Here is an 18,421-nt window from a genome sequence, read left to right on the forward strand (position 1 = left end):
GATCGTGGTACGACTCAACAGTAGGGTCAGAAAGACGCCTATTTTATTTTGTAAGTAATATAATTCTAAGATCAGATGCATTATTCTCTTTATTGAAACATAGACAATAAGCTATAACTTCAGCAAAAATGACGATAGCGATTATTTCATAACTCATACAGCACAAGTAATCAAAAGGCATCTTCGACAGATGCATATATTTTTAATTTAAAATTATTATATATAAAATCATCCAGCTCTGCCCGTTGAACAACGCCCATAGTACTTTAATATTACTTCTGTAAATATTGAAAATATATTGGATATATTAATTGGTTATAACTTGTTACTGTTGATAAAAATGCAGACTACATATCTGAATATTTTCACTTTAATTGATTATAAAATTAATAAACTGGTCATATGTTACCTTTTCCACATCTTTTTGCACAACCCAATCCTCCTGGATTAGTGTAATCAACATTGTCCGTACCGCAAACAGGATTATATTCTTGCGTCACCTGTTTTTTAAGATCATATATGTAACATTTTAACAAGATGAATCAATATATATATATATATATATATATAACAAATCTCGTTAAAATAAACGGAAATATATTAGTAATCTTTCAATCATTAAGATTTTCTCGAATAAACAGACAAAATATAGTAGAATTTTATTCCACATTTTTCACTTATCAAAAAGTTTATATATTTTAAGGAATAATCAGTTATAATTACCGGACAAGATCTGACACATTCGTCGAATACATTTTCACGAAGAGGAGTCGTAGTCATACTTCCACTCGTTGATTCTGTAGTAGTAGTGGTAATAGTTCTTTGTTGTTCATTTGAACTTTGACCACCAGCCGTTGGTCCATCAAAAACGAAGCCATCTACTTGGGACAGCTTATTCGAATTCTGAAAGGCATCTCAAGTCAAACTCTTGGATAATAATAATAATAAATAATAATAATAAATAATAAATCTCAAATCGATATGTAAACAAAATTGCAATGAGAATAACAATTGAGATGACTAAATTATTTTTCTTTAATTTCTCAAATTTTTGTAGGATATTAAAATTCTCCAAATTCTTTATATTATTTAAAAATACACAATTATGGTCTTACTTGTGGATATGCGGTGATAAAAAACGGTGATACAACTGCAATCATCATCATTTTTCGATCGTTAGCACGATAAATACACATAAGAAACGACCCAAGCAGCAATATATATTAGCAATATATATTAATATCTTTTAGCGATTGATATATTTTTTAAATAAATTATTATAAATAGACATAATCAAACTTCAAGATGTATATATTTGAATTAAAAAATAGAATTGTAACAAAGCAGCATAATTGTGATATTGCGACACTTTTGCTATGTAAGATACATATTAAGTGTTCTAAAACGTATATTCTTCGAACGTTCCCACTTTGAATATAACGAAACCAAGTGAACGTAAAGCGAACGTTTCTCGAACGTTTACGTGCTGCTTGGGGATATGTCACAAAGCAGTTACAATTATAAAAATATATTTCTCACCTAACAACAAGTGAAACAACATTTTAAAAAGGTTAAACCTTTAAGAATCCGTTGATTGCTGAGAAGAATGTACGTGAAGACCCACCGAAGGTCGACGACTCACTATTTGAAAGTGTCAGCTACGCTTCCTTTTATAGCAGCGGTGCCAACCACAGTTACAAGCAACTGGTGTGCGCTCGGATCTTATACGTACGTGTGAAGTTATAATTCTTACAAAAACTATATAATTATGGGTAACTACGTTTTAGCTTAACGTTACATTTCAGTCAGTTATTTTAAGTTATACATATATGTGTGTGTATGTATGTATTTTTGCAGGATATTAAAATTCTCCAAATTCTTTATATTATTTAAAAATACACAGTCATGGTCCACTTATTATCCACGTGCGGTGAGAAGAAACGATGATACAACTGCAAGCATTATTATTTTACGATCATTGGCACGATAAATACACATAAGAAACGACCGTATATATGTAATAATAATAAATAAACTGGATTTTCCCAGAGTAATGTTATATAAACTATTCACCAGATGCTAATTGTCAAGCTTTCTGACAAGAAGACTCGTTATGCCTACAAGGTCAACAATAAGAAACACATGAATCATAGAAATTAATTACATACGCTATTGTTGGGAAAGTTTATGAACGCAGATCAAATAATCAGTTGTGGCTGTTAGCAATCACGATTTTAGTTTCTTCTACAAATTTTTGAAGGAAAGGTTCTCGAAGGAAAAATGATAATGATTGCAGGTTGTTTAATGAACCTCTCCAACTTATTCTTCTCTGATCAATAATTATTAATCTTTTTTAAGCTTAACGTTACATTTCAGTCAGTTATTTTAAGTTATACATATGTGTGTGTGTATGTATGTATGTATTTTTGTAGGATATTAAAATTCTCCAAATTCTTTATATTATTTAAAAATACACGATAAGAAACGATGACATAACTGCAAGCATCATTGTTTTACGATCGTTAGCACGATAAATACACATAAGAAACGACCGTATGTATGTATGTATATATGTATGTATGTATGTATGTATGTATGTATATATATGCTGCCATACAATATAAATTGTATGAAGAATATAATAAACTGCCGGTTCAATTACTGCTCAGTTGGCTATACGGCTCGCAAGCTCTAATTACCCTTACTTCGAGCCCTTGAAAAAAATATTACAAAATTATCAGATGGGAAACTTATGGGAAATGTTAAAAATTTACGAAATTGTAATTGTAAGAGTAATTGTGCAAAATTAATCTCCTTTTTTTCTCTTTTCCTAGTATTGTCTATTACATCTATTGAACAATACATCCCATTGAACCGAGAGATTTTGGAAAATTTGAAAAATAGGACAAACGAGAGATTTGACAGATGAAAATATGAAAGTTAAAAAGTGACCATTTTTAATTAATAATATATAATCAGTAATCGTTGAAATTAAAGAGCAAAAGTTTGGATTTGGTAGTGATATTTAAAAATTACTTTTTTAAGGAAATGTTATACGTAATGACAATAATATTAAAGGGCAATAAAACCGACATGTCTTACCTGGATTACATTGTTTTGCGCAGTTAAATCTACCCATATTCCAGTAAGTAACATTATCAGTGCCACATACTGGATTGTACTCTGCAGTAGCTATACAAGGACAATCGGTTGTTGGCGTGGTACTGGTTGTTGGATTATTGGAATTACCAGAAATCCCGCTCGACCGGTCGTTTTGTGGAAAGGCCAAGGCGATCAACAAAACCAAGGACAACACTTGCGCAACTGTAAAGCAAAATGGCGAATTATCAATTAAAATAAATATAAAACAAACATGATTGTAAAGTGCAAGCGATGCAACATAATAATTATTATTACTATATTACGTCTCTCATCGCCTTTCTAATAAGTCGTATTATATGCGGAATATATCAAAAACGTAATTTCCCATAATTATATATATAGTTTTTCTAAGAATTCAAGTTTCTTGCCTTTAAAATGTGCCCTTCGGCAAATTATTATTATACTTACATACGATATACTTCATGATTATTTCCGTATGCGATCAATCCAAACCGAAGGAAAGTGATAGCGTTTTTTTCGATGAAAAAAAATAAGATCGAAGATCCAATTCAGTTATGCAAGATGAACTTTGACAAACTGTTTCTCGCGCTGAAGATGTCCGTCTATTTATCTTATCCGTTCGCCCCGACCTGTTTCCTCATATAGAAAAAATGGATTCCCACCACTTGGCGCTCCCGCTATAAGCATAATGCTTCACAATTGCTTCGACAGCTTTGTACGTAAATATCAATACGTGAGTCCTATTACTTATTTATGTAGTTTATATAATTTTTTTTATATAAATCACACTAATACGGAATATTGATTGGTTTTCCTTATGTTTGCGATAAATGTATGTGATATGTGTAATAAGTAGACGGCAGACGCAAACATTATTTAATGGATAGTTTATTATAACTACTTATAAATTATATCGTCTAAACAGAAATCTCTCCGTACATAATTTAACATTACCCAACCCTTTTCTGCGATGCGCTTAATAACAAAGATATATCGCGATGAAATGTAACAAGATACGGTAAAATATATATATATATATACGCTCCTGAGTATCATCTTGCATCATTGAAAACGATATTAATATGGAAAAATATATGGGCATCCCCAATCGCTTGCAACTGGCGGGGATATCCGTATTGCGTATAGCGATCTTTCTATATATATATATATATATATATATATATAAATGTCGTCATCGTCGTACATGCGCGAACGAAGTTACTTAATAAACACTTGGTCTTTCACCTTCTTTTGAGGTCAGGAGCACGATGTTCGAGTTAAGATCATAAACCATGGGGGCGCTCTGTATATGGATTTCGGATAAGATTTCACCTTCGAAACATATGTTACTGTCATATGAAATTTTTTACTTAACATTTATATACGCATCTATGTGGACGAAGTAGTGTACATGTAACTTTAAAAAACTGATACTATATACATATAGCTATGCTGCATATTAATCTTAAAGCTATCATCGTAGAACGTATCATATATATTATGTTACAACTCAAATTCTTTTCTCTATATATACATAATTACCGACTTTTCTTTTTTTACCTTGTATAATACGTACATAAAAGTACATATAAATACATATATGTATATATATGCAAACACATGGAGAATAGTGGCTAGTTTCACCGGTGTATTTGTAAAATATATATTGTTATTCTTTCTGACGTTTCTGAAGCTTCAAAACATTATTATTTGCCATGAAACTAGACTGAATTTAACACGATATTGTATAATAACAAATATTATTGATTCATTCTCGAAACAAATATATAAACATTTAATTTGACTGACGATAGAATATGCGACATACAATTAAAGTTTTGATCGTTCACTCATTGAAACAACTTAAAAATTGAGGAACGTCTTAGGATACACATTTTGTGCAACAATCTTTTAAACCGTTAAAAGCACTTTCACAATTGTGCTAATTTAAACTAAACATCAAAAATAGGTACGATATTATACGGCACTGTAAAAAAAAAAAAAAAAACCTTAAATACAAGATAGTTCATCTAAAATTAAAATTAAAAATTATTTCTTCTTTGATCCTATTAGGAATAGTGACAAAATTCCGCTCGACATTTTAATGTTTGTTTTGATTATTTACAACACAAGTGGGACATTGTCGATTAGTTTATACAGACGATTCTACACGCACGTAATATGCACGATTAAGATCAAATTTAGATTGTGACATCTAAGATATGCGTTGACATAATCAGGTTTTCTGGCGTTTTAATCGACACGTTATTTGTATCGGTGGGATGTATTAAGAAAAAATAATGCATTAATAACAGAATAATTTACAGTGGAAATTATATTCTTCTGAATTTGTCTGTATATATGTGACTAAAAAATTTCTTTAACAACTGTAAAATGCTTAATCCTTTGCAATTGTTAATTGCCATATGAATACGAACAATGATCGACATGAATACAACACTGCATATGTGTTTGTAAATACATGTAATACATGTAATGCCTCTCTTGTTTATCTTATGAAAAGAAATATTGCGCGGAAATGATTAAAAAGCTAGAAAATACCGTCTTGCACATAAAAAATAAGTAATTTAATGCGCATTCTAGTTTGCATAAATCACATTTGACAGCACTATTAGCGATCTGGCAGTTAAAAGGAATGATAACATACGAGACATAGATCCGTCGCGATTTTTCAAGAATATTACGCATGTATTACATTCTGCTTGCAAATCTATCAATCTCAGCGAATCGCAGTAAATCTTACACCTCAACTTTCAGTTGTTTATCAAACGACCTCCTGACTCTATATTTATCTCACATTCAACTCACTGACTAATCCGTCCATTATCAAATTAATCTTCAAAGTTTTACCTTGATACAGTCTAAGATACATTACAATAATACCCATGTTATTAGTAGACATTTAAATGGCATTACTCATACCAATAAACCACAGTCATTGCCTACATGGAGACACACCAAGTTTATGACTGATTTGACTGATAAGCTGCATATATGGGCCCTGCCTTTTGTTTCGCCAAATCTGTAGCTTTTTTAGCAGCATCTTTTACCTTCTCTGCTCTACCTTGCAAAGAATGTTGGAAATCCTCTGCAAGACTTGGTTTTGCTTGAGTAATGCCATCATCTGTGGTGCTATGGCCAGCTTGCATGGAAAAACTTGTCTGAGAAAGTTGGGGATTTATAAACTGAGCTCTCTGAGGAAACATATTTGTAAGAACATAATTAAAGCCTTCCGACATTTTAGAACAGTTCTTTTTAAATCGATCCAATCCAAAAGCTTGAATCGCTCGGCTGAATCCAAAGACCTGACTGTCAATCCATGCTGACCTCTTGGCAACTGTCCATTCTGGATTTTCTTCAGAGATCTGATAAACTACTTTCTCAACAATACTCTGCAAAATAAAATAAACTTTGCTAGACTTATACATGTCTGACTTATATATATATATATATATATGCTTTATGTACATTTTGTGAATGTGTCTTAATTAATAATAATTTCCAACAAATGATTATTAAATATCAAGATATTAATAATTAACGTGCCAATTTCTAGTTTCACGATAATAAATAGATGATTTGTATTAACTTTGTTACATAGTATTAACTTACCATAACTTTGGTATATCCTAAGTTCCTTGTGTAAGTAGTTAAGGTTCTTGTTTCTGGATCAACAATACTCTCCTCCACAATCTTGACAATATTTTTACTAATGAATCTTTCTCCCCATTTTGGCACCCTGTTAGTTTTCGTTAGCAACCGTTTGGAATAGAGCTTTCCATTTCTGACTTCCCTCGATATTGTATCTTCACTAAGGACATGTGCACTGTAAAAGTACATTAGCTGAATCATTTTATAACATATGTTATGTAAGACTCATGACTGAGGGGGATAATATATATATATATATATATGACGTAATATATTACCTGTGAGGATTCGGATATCGTTGAAAGAAACCTCGTGCGACTTGGGTCCAATCGAATTGAAAAACCATAATGTGTTCATAATATTTCACCATTGTGTCGTGCTGCCTTTATCACGTAAGTGATTTTCTACGTAAGTTTGAGCCGAAGTGAACGGCAAAAATTCGTTTGGCTTATGGCAATGAGATCGAGATTGAGATTACGGTAAATACAATAGACAGAAATGACAGGAGTTTAGACTAGCGAGCGGAAACGCCACATATTGGGCATAGCGCACCTATGTGCACGATTCTGATCGATCACTCGTAGAAATTCTTTTCACCATTCAGCGTCTCACTCACGCACAGATTCATACAGTTTATGTCTCAGACTCGATAGATGGCAATACGAGAGAAAGAATCGACGTTCAAATAATAATCGACATAAGGACCGAAATCAAATTAAAAAATATCGAAGATAGCTTCTTTAATAGAAGAAAGAAACGAATCATTGATCGATCGGCCGTAGTGGAATGATGATTAGACGCAGTTAATGGCGTTTTGCTGACTCGTCCGGAGTCATCGTATTGCGTTCTGATTGAAATGCATCAATTTTTGATACACATACCAATTAGAAGGCAGTACGATGAGCCTGAGTCGGGTCGAGTCAGCAAATCGGAAACGCCGTAAGTTGAAAGCCCAGCCGACCGATGGTCCAATGAGAAAACGATCAATCGGGTTTTCTGATTGGATTATCGCTTTGAACTTAAGCCACACGATGCTTGTTTCCGTTGTTGTTTGCTGGACAGAAATACTGCGTTCTGATTGGCGCATTTCCAACAATGGATGACAATACACCAATCAAAACGCAGTATTTCCATCCAGCAAACAACGAAAATAAGTATCGTGTGCCGCTGGCTTTATTCTATTTGTGAGTGGTGTTGGGATGATACAAGGTCGACATGCTACCTGCCACTAGAAGGATCGAAGGAAGGAAGGAAGGAACGTCTCTTATTCTAACCTATAAACTTAAAGTGGAAAGCTATAAAGTTGAAAAGAATAAAACTTTTGACATATATATTCTCGCTAAAGCGTGCTAGGAATTATATATACAGTAACAACAACAGAGGAGGAAAAATAGAGCGCTTAAAAATTTCAGAAAGTGTTTTAAATCAATTTACGTTAAGAGTTTTGAAATGGAGACGATATTGGAGCAGCAACGACGATATCATGAAGAAAGGGAGCGGTTGATGGATGCAATGGTAAAGGAGATGTTGCATAAAAAAGCGGGACATCGTGAAAATATCAACTCGGAGCATCGACTGAAAATGCTGCTCGATCAATATACGGACAGTACAACGCACTTGCAGGATTTGTACGAAGATAAGGATGGGCAGAGGAAAGAAGAGGTATTTCAATATATATATTGCACTAAACATGAAGATAAGTGTAATATCGACCTGATCACAGAGAGGTCAATGGAAGTATATGTTTAACATTACATCAAATATTATATATGTATATATATTCAATTTTTTTTAGGTTCAAGCTCTCTCTGGTCCAAATGAATTCTCAGAATTTTATTCACGCTTGAAGTCTATAAAGGAATTCTATCGGCGACATCCTAACGAAATTAGTGTTCCTATGTCTGTCGAATTTGAGGAATTGGCTAAGATGAGAGAGAATCCGACAGAAGAGTTATCTAATCTCGTCGAATTTACAGATGAAGAAGGTTATGGAAAATACCTGGATCTTCATGAATGTTATCAGAAGTACATTAATCTCAAGGGGATAGAAAAGATTGATTACATAACTTATCTGTCAACATTTGATCATCTGTTCGATATTCCCAGAGAAAGGAAGAACGCAGAGTATCAAAGATACGTCGAGTCTTTGCTAGGATATTTGACGGATTATCTGAGCAGAGTGAGGCCTCTGTTGGATGTGAGCGTGGAGATTGAGGAAGCCAACAAGGATTTTCAGACTCATTGGGAGAAGAATACATTTCCTGGTTGGCCCAAGGAAGCTGGAAGTGCTCTGACTCACGTAGGAGCACATTTGGAACTATCTGCGTTTTCATCGTGGGAAGAACTGGCGTCCCTTGGTTTGGACAGATTGAAATCGGCCTTGATGGCATTAGGCCTTAAGTGTGGAGGTACGCTCGAAGAACGTGCACAGAGACTGTTCAGCACGAAGGGTGAGGCTTCCCTGGACCCTAATCTGTTGGCCAAGAATCGGAAGGGGAAGTCAGCCAAGGGCAGAGATTCGGAGAAGCAGAAGGAGGTCGCGCGACTCGAATCCCACGTGTACAGACTCGCGGAATTGGTGTCTGGGCAACGAGTGGCCACGAAGGAAAATGTACAGAGGAAGCAGGCGAGGACCGAGGGCGAGAGGGGAGATTCCGACGCGGAAGCGAGCGCGAGCGAGTCGGAGGAAGAGGACGACAACGAGGTGCCGTACAATCCGAAGAATCTACCCTTGGGATGGGACGGCAAGCCAATACCCTATTGGCTGTACAAACTGCACGGTCTCAACATCAGTTACAACTGCGAGATCTGCGGTAATTTCACGTACAAGGGCCCGAAGGCATTCCAGAGGCATTTTGCGGAATGGAGACACGCGCACGGTATGCGTTGTCTCGGCATCCCGAACACGGCGCATTTCGCGAATGTCACTCAGATCGAAGACGCACTCGCTCTGTGGGAGAAGCTCAAGGCTCAGAAGCAGGCCGAACGTTGGCAACCGGAGCAGGAGGAGGAATTCGAGGATTCCCTCGGCAATGTGGTCAATCGCAAAACGTACGAAGATCTTAAGAGGCAAGGCCTGCTGTAAAATGTATCATTGTACCTATTACGATTTTTACTTATCGATTGTGTACTTTTCTTATAATTATCTCTCATTTTCTTTTGTCATCCTAATAAAGTGTCTGATGAGAGCTCTCATACGTGATCGATTTGATAACAAGAACCCCCCACCATAGTTTTTTATTGTCCATTTTCTTCTTTGTTGTATTCCTCACTTATTTCTTCTTCATTTATCTCAATGATTGTAGAGACCGCATGCAAATATTTAATAAACTTTTTATTTGCTCGGTATTCTGTGTGTCAGATAGTCAAAGTATCGTCATGTCAGCGAATATTACATTTGGAAGGAACAGTCAATATACATGAAAGCGCATTAATTGCGGCCGCACATTCATTTTATATCTCAATGACAGTCGGGTATCTCAGACGGTCGCGGCGCGTAATACTGATGTCCATCTATCGCCGATATTCTTCACGCAGAAAATATAAGAAAATAATTCTCTGGATTTGTTGTTTACACCGGACAATTAAGGCTTCTCTTAAAGAACATACATCACGAAATTAAGTATCTTTACGCATGTATTCTGGACAACGTTTTATTCCGGTAAAATTTCCTATATATATACGTGTGTGTGTGTGTGTGTGTGTGCATCGTCCTGAATAAACGAAATTTCAAGGGACTTGTTTTCTTTTTCATTCATATGGGAATCGCGCGTCAACATATCGCCTTATTTATATTTCACAAGTAGAGCTCTTTAAATTACACCTCGCATCGCTGATCATTGCATAAGACTCGTATGTTATTAATGCTAATTATAGGCAGAAAGTGCACATATAAAGGATAGCTTTAAATAAAACTGAAAAAAAATATACCGTGTGTAAATATAGAAGAGAGAGTTGACTCTCGTATAGATACTATAAACATTATTGACATATTAGAGAGAAAAAAACGAGAGTATGAAAAACATTTTTGATCGTTTCCCTCTCTCATATCCGCACTTTCGGTCTACAATTATTATTAAAATTTGGCTGTGAAAAGCAACAACACTATTACTTCCGATCTGCCAATTCTGCGGTATCGAATAAAAATTTCTCATCGATATGTGTCCGAGTACTTGACACACACATATATATATGTGCTCTTTTAGTTTATATGTCACTTCCTCAGTACGAGCCTCGTTACATATTGAATCTGTTCAATTATTAAGATTAGTGCCTAGATTTACACTTAACTTCTTTTCGCAACCAAATTTGCAAATACTGAGCTCTAGAAGAGTTCTACACATATGAAATCTCCCATAAAAATATCATAATACGTATCGTAGAAACATTTTCAAACATCGTTTTTTCCTCCAGCCAATCAATATGAATGAAAGATTCAAGTCGTCATTCGAGAATATTTATAATGTATCATTGCGTCGGGGGAATTCACCCAGCTCGCGCGATTCCTCCATTCACTTCTAAAGGTCTGCATCTTGAAGCGTACGGGCCACGTGCATAGCCGGGCTTTCGCATATTGGACGCTGATTATAAAGCGATATCGCTGGACGAGAAGGGACGGATGCCTCACGATGCCTTACTTCAGCTTACTCGGCTTCTGGCTTCTTTTCTTCACCGCGGTCAAACTGGATGACATTAGAAATCTCAACATTTTTACCAACGTAATTGGCCTGAGAATCCGTCGTTGAGAAATGATGCGCGAACTCTGTATATATGTAGGTCAGATGTTAAAAAGGATCGAGAAATTTTCTCGCATTTGCGCGAGCGAATCTTACGAGAGGCTACGCTACATTTTGCGAAGTCTGTTAAATATGGATGGTAGCATGTAAATCAACTAATTGATCTCGATGCGCGCAAGGTTTCGTGTAATTTCTATATATACGCCGAACATGCCTGGGACGGCCAGAAACTTTGAGTCTTAGCGGTATCGTCCAAGATGTGTAAAGAGTTGTGTAGTGGAGCCCGTATCGATGAAATGTCCTCGTTAAAGTGGTATTGCGCAGAGAAAGGGAGACTTAGGCACAATAGGTCGCGCACATAGTCGGAGAAAACGTTGTTTCTCTGCGTCCTTTATTCGACGCTGTCTACGACCGCGCTGTCGTCAAGGGTGTGAAGCCAGTTGAAGATCATCATGTTCCTCTCGTACTTGGACAACTGATTCCCACGTTCCCTCTCGACATCTCGGACTGTCAACGCGTGATTTCGCTCCTTCCGTCCGATCAAGGAAGCACCGGGTACTCCTGCGGCTGTTCCGGGGACGAGCAAAGTGGTACCGTGTGAGGTCTGCGCCGCGGTAGCCGCCGCCTCCAGCTGGTCCAAATTGAATTCGCTCTGCGAGAGGCGCTCCAAAGCGCGGTACGTGGTCAGCAACCTGATGGAACATACCTGAGTGAATCGTCACTATTTATTCCGAGTTGAAATTTCGAGAGTGTAATTCAAGCCGTGATGCGCGAATGTATTAAAACTGGAAGACACCACTCTCTGCCATATATGAACCGAAGAAAGTGCTATTATCAGAAATAATTATCGCGAAATGTGTTTACTTGGCAAGTAATACTTATTTTCGATCCAAGTAAGAAATTTTCTAAAGAGTATCGGAGTGATTATTTACTTGAATCTTTTCTGTCCAGTAACACATAAGGGCCATGTGCCATGTGTTAAAATTAATCGCAATTAGTGGATATTTCAGTTAACACTACGTTAATATAAAGTAGTAACTGGCTGAGGATTAGAATATTTTTTTATATTGACTTTATATTTCTGCCTGATATGAAATGAATGCTCGCAGAAGCAAACCGGCCAGCGCTTAGTCCCACAAAATGGGTTAGAGGGAGGTATAGTGGTAGCCAAAGATAATACGATTAACTGACCTGCGTCGTATGTAGTTCTGTCGGACCTTTTTGTTGACAGACCGAACCAGGTCCGCTCCGGTGAATGGCACAGGCGGCGGTGGCGGTGCCGGGGGTTGTGGCGGTGGTTGTTGCGCTATCGGTTGAACACTCGAGGAGGAGGATTGTTGAGGTTGCTGCAGCAGTTGCTGCGGCTGTTGCTCCTGCGCGGCTCCGCCATGCGGACTGGGAAGCTGAGACGTGCTGGCCACGGGTTCGCCCACCGCGACCCACGTGCTGCAAGATCTTGAAGCATGGTCAAGTCTCGCGTGCTCCAGCAGCAAGGTGTTGCGCTGGGCGGTATCTAGAGCCAAGGCGGACACCGCCGTTCGAAGACCACCCCCGGGTCCGGACGCGTCCGGGCTGGGGAGCTGCGACACGTCGCTCGTGCTAAAGCTCTTGCGTAATCCCAAAGCCGACGACAGAACGCCGCAGCTGCGGATTAGCTCGTTCTCCTCTTCGAACCATAGTATCTCGGGGATGTCCGCTGGCCTGATCGAAAAAAGAAAACGAATTAACGTTAGAACACACATTGTATCTCAATGAAAAGAAGGAGAAGAAAATTGCCGAAGAAAAAATATTTATTTATAAATCTATTTGTGGGACCTTATGCAGCATAAAGGGACGTAGTCTCAAGTCGTAAGAACATTTCCCAGGACGTCTCTCGGACAAAGAGATTCTGTGAAATAACATATCCCACGAATAAATTTTTCTTTTTTTCTTCAACGAAGATTCAAATAAATAATTACTCCAATACTGCTTGGTAAATTTTTACCTGGATCAGATTTGTTTCATTCAAATATTTTCCAAATAAATTACCCAAGCAAAATATTTACTTGATCCAGAATAAAATTTACTTAATTCGAGTAAGAATTTGCCAAGGAGCAACGGAGTGATTATATTTACTCGATTCTTTATTTTTCTGTGCAGCAGATTGACTCCGGTTGGTCAAGGAAGAGTTTTATTTCGAAGAGATCTTCAAAGGATGGCGGAAACGAACCTGTTACCCTGAATCTGCCGAGCGGAGTCCGGTTTCGGGGAGGGTCCTCGTCCGGTCAGCTGTACGTCGCTGTAGGACTTGAAGGTCACCAATCTGTTGGCACCGCGTAATTCACTCGCGATCGACGACACGCTGAAGAGCGACAGATCGGTAGTGACGCTCTCGTGGCTCGGCGAGCGCAGCATCCGCGAAGTGACCTGAAGGGTTGGACATTGCGAGGTCGCTAGACCGCCGCAACATTGCGCACACGTGACTGTGGGTATCGGCGAGGCCGGCTTCGTCTCGCTCTCGGACATTTTCCGGACTCGCTGCTTTCGACCGTTCCAATTCCTCTCAGAAATTGGTGCAGCGGCGAATTTACGTGACACTGGACATCTGAACTCGTTCTCCGTTGCCAACGTGACGACTATATGTGACATATGAGACAGTTTAAAGATAAAAAGACGTGATGGTGATCGAGATAAAGGAGAAATTAATTCTTAAGTGGAAATTTTGCGTTGATATATTCATACGCAGAAATAAAATTAATCTTAAATCAGAGATAAAGATATTCTCATATATAGGCAAGAATATTACTATATCTTTTTAGAAGATTTTAATCTTGGTTTGATTGAATTTGACGCGAGTATTACTTGCGCTCGATTCGAAACTTCTAAAAATCTTCTGAGAATCTTCTATTATAACATTCTTGTTTATATGTGAGAGTATCTATCGTTGATTCAAGACCATTTTAAGATTATATTTTTCTGTGGAATATAATTAATAATTCAAGGTTTCTCTCTTATTACTGCCTAGTGTCTTGTTTTATTACGATAAGATATATAAATGTAAAATTGTCAGTTTTTATCAGGTGTTCCGGTTAGTTTTGAGGGCTCACTCACATAGACGGCTATAAATCTACCAGAGATATTTGGAAAGTCATTTCAAAGCGTGGATATTTCTACAAATAATTTAACACGTGCATTCGTACCCACACTGTTGCTTGAAAATGGAACGTGATAAAGAGCATTTTCGTCATTTACTACTTTATAACTTTGATTCGGAAGCTGCCGAACAGCTCACTGAACCATCTCAAAAATTTATTCTGTGTCTGCTCCATCAGTTAAAACATGTGGGTACTGACGGGTTTCGACGATTCAAAAGTGATGATTTTGATCCGAAAGACAAAGAATGTTCAGGTCAACCAAAAGAGTTCGAAAATGCCGAATAGCAGGCATTGTTGGATGAAAACTCAGCTCAAATGCTTCAAGAAGCTAAACTGCATAGCTAAAGCATTAAATGTTATTGTAAATCAGCCGTTTCTGATCGTTTGCACGCAGTGAGAAAGATTCAAGAGGAAGGGGTCCCACATGAATTGTCTGAATTGGCTATTTAAAATTTGTTTGCACTTCATTACTCACCAGAAGAAGCAGTTTTTGTATCACATTATAACTGGCGATGAAAAATGGATCTACTATGATAATTCCAAGCGTAAAAAATCGTGAATAGGCCAATCATCGAAAACGCAACATCCATGGAAGTAAAATATTGTTGTGCATTTCGTGGGATATAAAGGCGTCGTATATTATGAGCTTCATTAACAGTCATCGTTGAGCATTATCAACAACAACAATTGATCGAATCGTGCTTTGAACCAGAAACGTTCGATAATAGTTCAAAGAAAGGTGATTTTGTTGTACGACAATGCTCGATCACACGTTGCAAAAGCAGTTAAAGATACGTTATCGGCACTTCAATGGGAAGTCTTACCACACTGCGCCGCGTATTCACCAGACTGTGCTCCTTCAGATTATCACTTATTTCGATCGATGCAGCACAGCCTTGCTGACTGGCAACGTATGAAAAAAGAGGAAAAATGGCTCGATGATCGCTTCGGAGGACGGACATTTTTCTTTTTTCTTTTCATCGCGGAATTCACTTATCGCCAGAAAAAATGGGAAAAGTTATATAGCTAGCTGTATTGAATAAAATATAACTTAACTTCCGCCTAAAATAAAAGTGTTTTTTTTTTTTACAAAAAATCCCTCAAAACTAACACCTGATACAATTCGTTAATTTAAAAAGCGCCAATCTGTTTGATGGCCTTCGTGACATCTATTACTATTTGACATGAATCACCGTCGTGTTTTTCACATCTTTCAGACAGTCCTTACGTGTCGGTTACATCCGAGCACCTGATAATCTTCCCGCTTCCCGAATCGATTTAACACTGCTACATTATCGCGTGATTATTGATGATGATGCATAAAAAGGTCGAAAAGAGTTCCCACTGCACGATTCACGCGATCGGGACGAACGGCTGACGGAGGATCTCGCGATCAAGTGCCAACGTCGCTCGTGGCTCGTTGCCGCTTATCTCCTTCCCAGTAATTATCATCCGCACTTGATTCCACGCCTTTACGATCCTAAGCAAAGCCAAGCGCTCATGTCCACCGTTTGTATCGCGCACGTATATGGTCGTTCGTTTCTGAAGATCTTCCTTGATAGCCAGAATGACAGTCGTTTTATGCTCGTATTAAACCTGCAAGAAACGAACATGACTGAGAGATAAATCACTATCTGGATTAACTTTTTCCCTCCGTCTTTGTATTTTGTGCGATTAAAAGAATTGAACCTAGTCCTTAGAACCTGAAGGAAACTAGCCTTTAACTCGGAGTTAGCTAAATAGTGGACTACCATATTGCAATTAGATTGTCGATATACGCATCGTTACGTAGCGAATGACTGTGTTGTGGAGTCAAAGTTCAAGAACGTTTCCCCAAGATTGACATTTCGATCCGCGTAGTATCCACTGAGTATCGACTTTCTCGGTCCGAGTGTCACCTAGCTCGAATGAGTTACACGTCGAAACGTGTTTCGTAATTCTGCAGACTTTCCCCGTGAGCCGGTAATTTTAATTACAAACAAGATGTTACGTTGCAAATACCGAGACACATTTTTATGCAATCTCTGTACAATCTGTTCTTAAAAAGCTTGATTAAAATCGCTGTTATTAATTTTTCGCTATTTTCAAGTTGACCTCTCCCCGGTATTCTTTGTAATTTTACGGCGCAGAAGCGTATTCGCAATGAATGAAAGCAAAATAATATTTGCAAGCGCGAAAGTTGAAACAAAGATTCTATCGAGATTTTCCGCCAGATTCGGTTCAATTCGTTCCTTCGTTCATTCATTTCCAAAATATTCTGAAATCATATTTTTATGATGCAGATGATGAGACGTAAACACCGGTTCTATACGCACGTATGTGTGCATCGCACTATAGATACCCGTCTATTTCACAACAGCTCGTCATTCCTCACGTTACGGAATAATTCATCCAAATTGCACGCGTATAATAGGTGTCTCTTTAATTATATCGCAAATTTTTGAAAATAAAAAATGTTAATTTTGTTCGTCGATGTATCGCGGAACGAAATCCTTCCACTTTTCACTTTTAGAATTAATTACCGCAGCAACGATTAATTAATTTTCGTACAAAATTCGTCGTCGCCAATTACAGAGGTAACGTTAATCGACATGTGGCTCTTTGGTGGTTTCCCATAGACTCCGTGTAACTGTAAACATTATTAATTATTTTGCACGATCTCAACAGTGCGTTGCGCTAATTAAATTTGACTGCGGAAAACGCACAGTCGATTTACGTCGGAGAGAAACTTCCTCTTTAGAATTAATTACAAGCGTTCTCACGAATTCGTTCTCGCCGATGAAGGCTGCGCTCAGGCGATTGTATAAATAATATTCACCAAACTCCCGTTGCACCTACTGTCGCATCCCCTCAGCCACATGACATCGCGTTGGCGCTGCCGTTGAGAACGGTTTGTGTCCAAAGAGGGGCAGGAGAGGTTCTTTACAGAGTCGAGAGAGAGAGAGAGAGAGAGAGAGAACTCGTACGGATCACAAAGTCACTTGGCGAGAGCACACGGAAGGGAATAACGACGGCGACACACAAGCCATGTCGGAAAGACGATTGTTTCCCCCGGGCTTTACGGTCGTCGATCGTGGCTCGGGCTCGCTCACTGCACAGGCGTCGCTATCGATCGATAGGGGTTCTTCTCGAGACTCGGAGTTTCGACGCACCCGCCCCACACACGACGCCTTTCGCCACGAGCCGATTCACATCCCCTTTCTTATCAGCGGTATCGGCTAGTAAATATAGACTCACCTGCTTGCCCTCAGAGATGCCGCTCTTATTTTGCGAGGCAAAGTATAGACGCAGCTTTAGTATATATTATAGCAGTTTATTCTGCATTTATTCATTATTTGCCATAATGACGCACACACAAGAAGAAGATTGTGCAATCTATACCTCGGATAATTTCAACGATATCGCAACTTTTCGCAATGTGGAGCTTCTCCTGGACGAGACAATTTTCAAGCTCTTTCGACGTCAAAAGTATTAATCATTGTTCCATAATAAAATTCCAGATGGCCTTACATGACTGACTAATAGGATCGATGTGATGAACGGCCTGTCGCAAAATGTGAAAATATAAGAAAAAAATTCGCCCCCAAGTTGAAACGGACCGTCGTTGAGAATGACTTCGGCGCGAAACTCGCGCGGATAAAAGCGGACGCGAATAGCCGGTCGGCCAAACTTAGCGTGGGTGGGCGGGCGAGGAGGCGAGAGACGAGAGGAGGTTGCTAAATAAAGCCAAAGAGATGACTTGGTTGGCGAGTACAT

At 38.1% G+C, this 18,421-nt stretch overlaps 5 protein-coding genes across 18 annotated transcripts; 1 reads left to right on the forward strand and 4 right to left on the reverse strand.

Annotated features, from left to right (window-relative positions):
• Positions 1-71: 71 nt before the first annotated feature.
• LOC106746796 lies at positions 72-1,687 on the reverse strand. The gene is made up of 5 exons (XM_014623822.1): positions 1,540-1,687; positions 1,116-1,150; positions 724-903; positions 410-500; positions 72-278 (listed from the first exon to the last, which is right to left on the reverse strand). Exons 1-5 carry the CDS (start codon positions 1,559-1,561, stop codon positions 229-231), a joined length of 378 nt encoding a protein of 125 aa, XP_014479308.1. The 5' UTR covers positions 1,562-1,687; the 3' UTR covers positions 72-228.
• Positions 1,688-1,828: 141 nt separating this feature from the next.
• LOC106746797 lies at positions 1,829-3,715 on the reverse strand. The gene is made up of 3 exons (XM_014623824.1): positions 3,571-3,715; positions 3,103-3,324; positions 1,829-2,713 (listed from the first exon to the last, which is right to left on the reverse strand). The coding sequence occupies exons 1-3, from the start codon at positions 3,584-3,586 to the stop codon at positions 2,655-2,657; spliced, it is 297 nt and encodes a 98-aa protein (XP_014479310.1). The 5' UTR covers positions 3,587-3,715; the 3' UTR covers positions 1,829-2,654.
• A 280-nt stretch (positions 3,716-3,995) lies between these two features.
• On the reverse strand, positions 3,996-7,608 carry LOC106746715 (PRELI domain-containing protein 1, mitochondrial). Its single transcript, XM_014623571.1, has 3 exons — positions 7,074-7,608; positions 6,757-6,970; positions 3,996-6,536 (listed from the first exon to the last, which is right to left on the reverse strand). Exons 1-3 carry the CDS (start codon positions 7,163-7,165, stop codon positions 6,108-6,110), a joined length of 735 nt encoding a protein of 244 aa, XP_014479057.1. The 5' UTR covers positions 7,166-7,608; the 3' UTR covers positions 3,996-6,107.
• On the forward strand, positions 7,109-9,992 carry LOC106746711 (splicing factor 3A subunit 3). 2 transcript variants are annotated; one of them, XM_014623553.1, is made up of 3 exons: positions 7,109-7,187; positions 8,208-8,457; positions 8,591-9,992. In XM_014623553.1, the coding sequence occupies exons 2-3, from the start codon at positions 8,245-8,247 to the stop codon at positions 9,878-9,880; spliced, it is 1,503 nt and encodes a 500-aa protein (XP_014479039.1). In that variant the 5' UTR covers positions 7,109-7,187; positions 8,208-8,244; the 3' UTR covers positions 9,881-9,992. The 2 variants fall into 2 exon arrangements, with proteins under 2 accessions (XP_014479039.1, XP_014479038.1); XM_014623552.1 differs by lacking the exon at positions 7,109-7,187 and having other exon boundaries at positions 8,033-8,457.
• Positions 9,993-10,112: 120 nt separating this feature from the next.
• LOC106746713 lies at positions 10,113-18,355 on the reverse strand. 13 transcript variants are annotated; one of them, XM_014623566.1, is made up of 5 exons: positions 18,176-18,355; positions 15,490-16,261; positions 13,741-14,146; positions 12,723-13,232; positions 10,113-12,223 (listed from the first exon to the last, which is right to left on the reverse strand). In XM_014623566.1, the coding sequence occupies exons 3-5, from the start codon at positions 14,034-14,036 to the stop codon at positions 11,923-11,925; spliced, it is 1,107 nt and encodes a 368-aa protein (XP_014479052.1). In that variant the 5' UTR covers positions 14,037-14,146; positions 15,490-16,261; positions 18,176-18,355; the 3' UTR covers positions 10,113-11,922. The 13 variants fall into 13 exon arrangements, with proteins under 13 accessions (XP_014479052.1, XP_014479045.1, XP_014479043.1 ...); XM_014623559.1 differs by having other exon boundaries at positions 18,047-18,355; XM_014623557.1 differs by having other exon boundaries at positions 17,903-18,355.
• Between the last annotated feature and the right edge of the window lie 66 nt (positions 18,356-18,421).

The sequence above is a fragment of the Dinoponera quadriceps genome, unplaced genomic scaffold, assembly GCF_001313825.1.
Source record: "Dinoponera quadriceps isolate SergipeBrazil2010 unplaced genomic scaffold, ASM131382v1 scaffold1565, whole genome shotgun sequence".
NCBI lineage: Eukaryota > Metazoa > Arthropoda > Insecta > Hymenoptera > Formicidae > Dinoponera > Dinoponera quadriceps.

What these genes read in the sequence shown, in the direction of transcription:
- LOC106746796 (XM_014623822.1), bottom strand. Translation starts at nt 1,561, where the DNA reads ATGTTGTTTCACTTGTTGTTAG. An exon ending in TTATCACCGCATATCCACAA is followed by an intron (nt 904 to 1,115) that starts GTAAGACCATAA and finishes GATGCCTTTCAG; the next exon opens with AATTCGAATAAGCTGTCCCA. An exon ending in AATGTGTCAGATCTTGTCCG is followed by an intron (nt 501 to 723) that starts GTAATTATAACT and finishes CTTAAAAAACAG; the next exon opens with GTGACGCAAGAATATAATCC.
- LOC106746797 (XM_014623824.1), bottom strand. An exon ending in CGCAAAACAATGTAATCCAG is followed by an intron (nt 2,714 to 3,102) that starts GTAAGACATGTC and finishes ATTTTTTTCAAG; the next exon opens with GGCTCGAAGTAAGGGTAATT.
- LOC106746715 (XM_014623571.1), bottom strand. Translation starts at nt 7,165, where the DNA reads ATGGTGAAATATTATGAACACATTATGGTTTTTCAATTCGATTGGACC. An exon ending in CGATATCCGAATCCTCACAG is followed by an intron (nt 6,971 to 7,073) that starts GTAATATATTAC and finishes GTACTTTTACAG; the next exon opens with TGCACATGTCCTTAGTGAAG. An exon ending in TAGGATATACCAAAGTTATG is followed by an intron (nt 6,537 to 6,756) that starts GTAAGTTAATAC and finishes TTTATTTTGCAG; the next exon opens with AGTATTGTTGAGAAAGTAGT.
- LOC106746711 (XM_014623553.1), top strand. Translation starts at nt 8,245, where the DNA reads ATGGAGACGATATTGGAGCAGCAACGACGATATCATGAAGAAAGGGAG. An exon ending in ATGGGCAGAGGAAAGAAGAG is followed by an intron (nt 8,458 to 8,590) that starts GTATTTCAATAT and finishes AATTTTTTTTAG; the next exon opens with GTTCAAGCTCTCTCTGGTCC.
- LOC106746713 (XM_014623569.1), bottom strand. Translation starts at nt 14,036, where the DNA reads ATGTCCGAGAGCGAGACGAAGCCGGCCTCGCCGATACCCACAGTCACG. An exon ending in CGGCAGATTCAGGGTAACAG is followed by an intron (nt 13,233 to 13,740) that starts GTTCGTTTCCGC and finishes TTTTTCGATCAG; the next exon opens with GCCAGCGGACATCCCCGAGA. An exon ending in CAGAACTACATACGACGCAG is followed by an intron (nt 12,224 to 12,722) that starts GTCAGTTAATCG and finishes ATGTTCCATCAG; the next exon opens with GTTGCTGACCACGTACCGCG.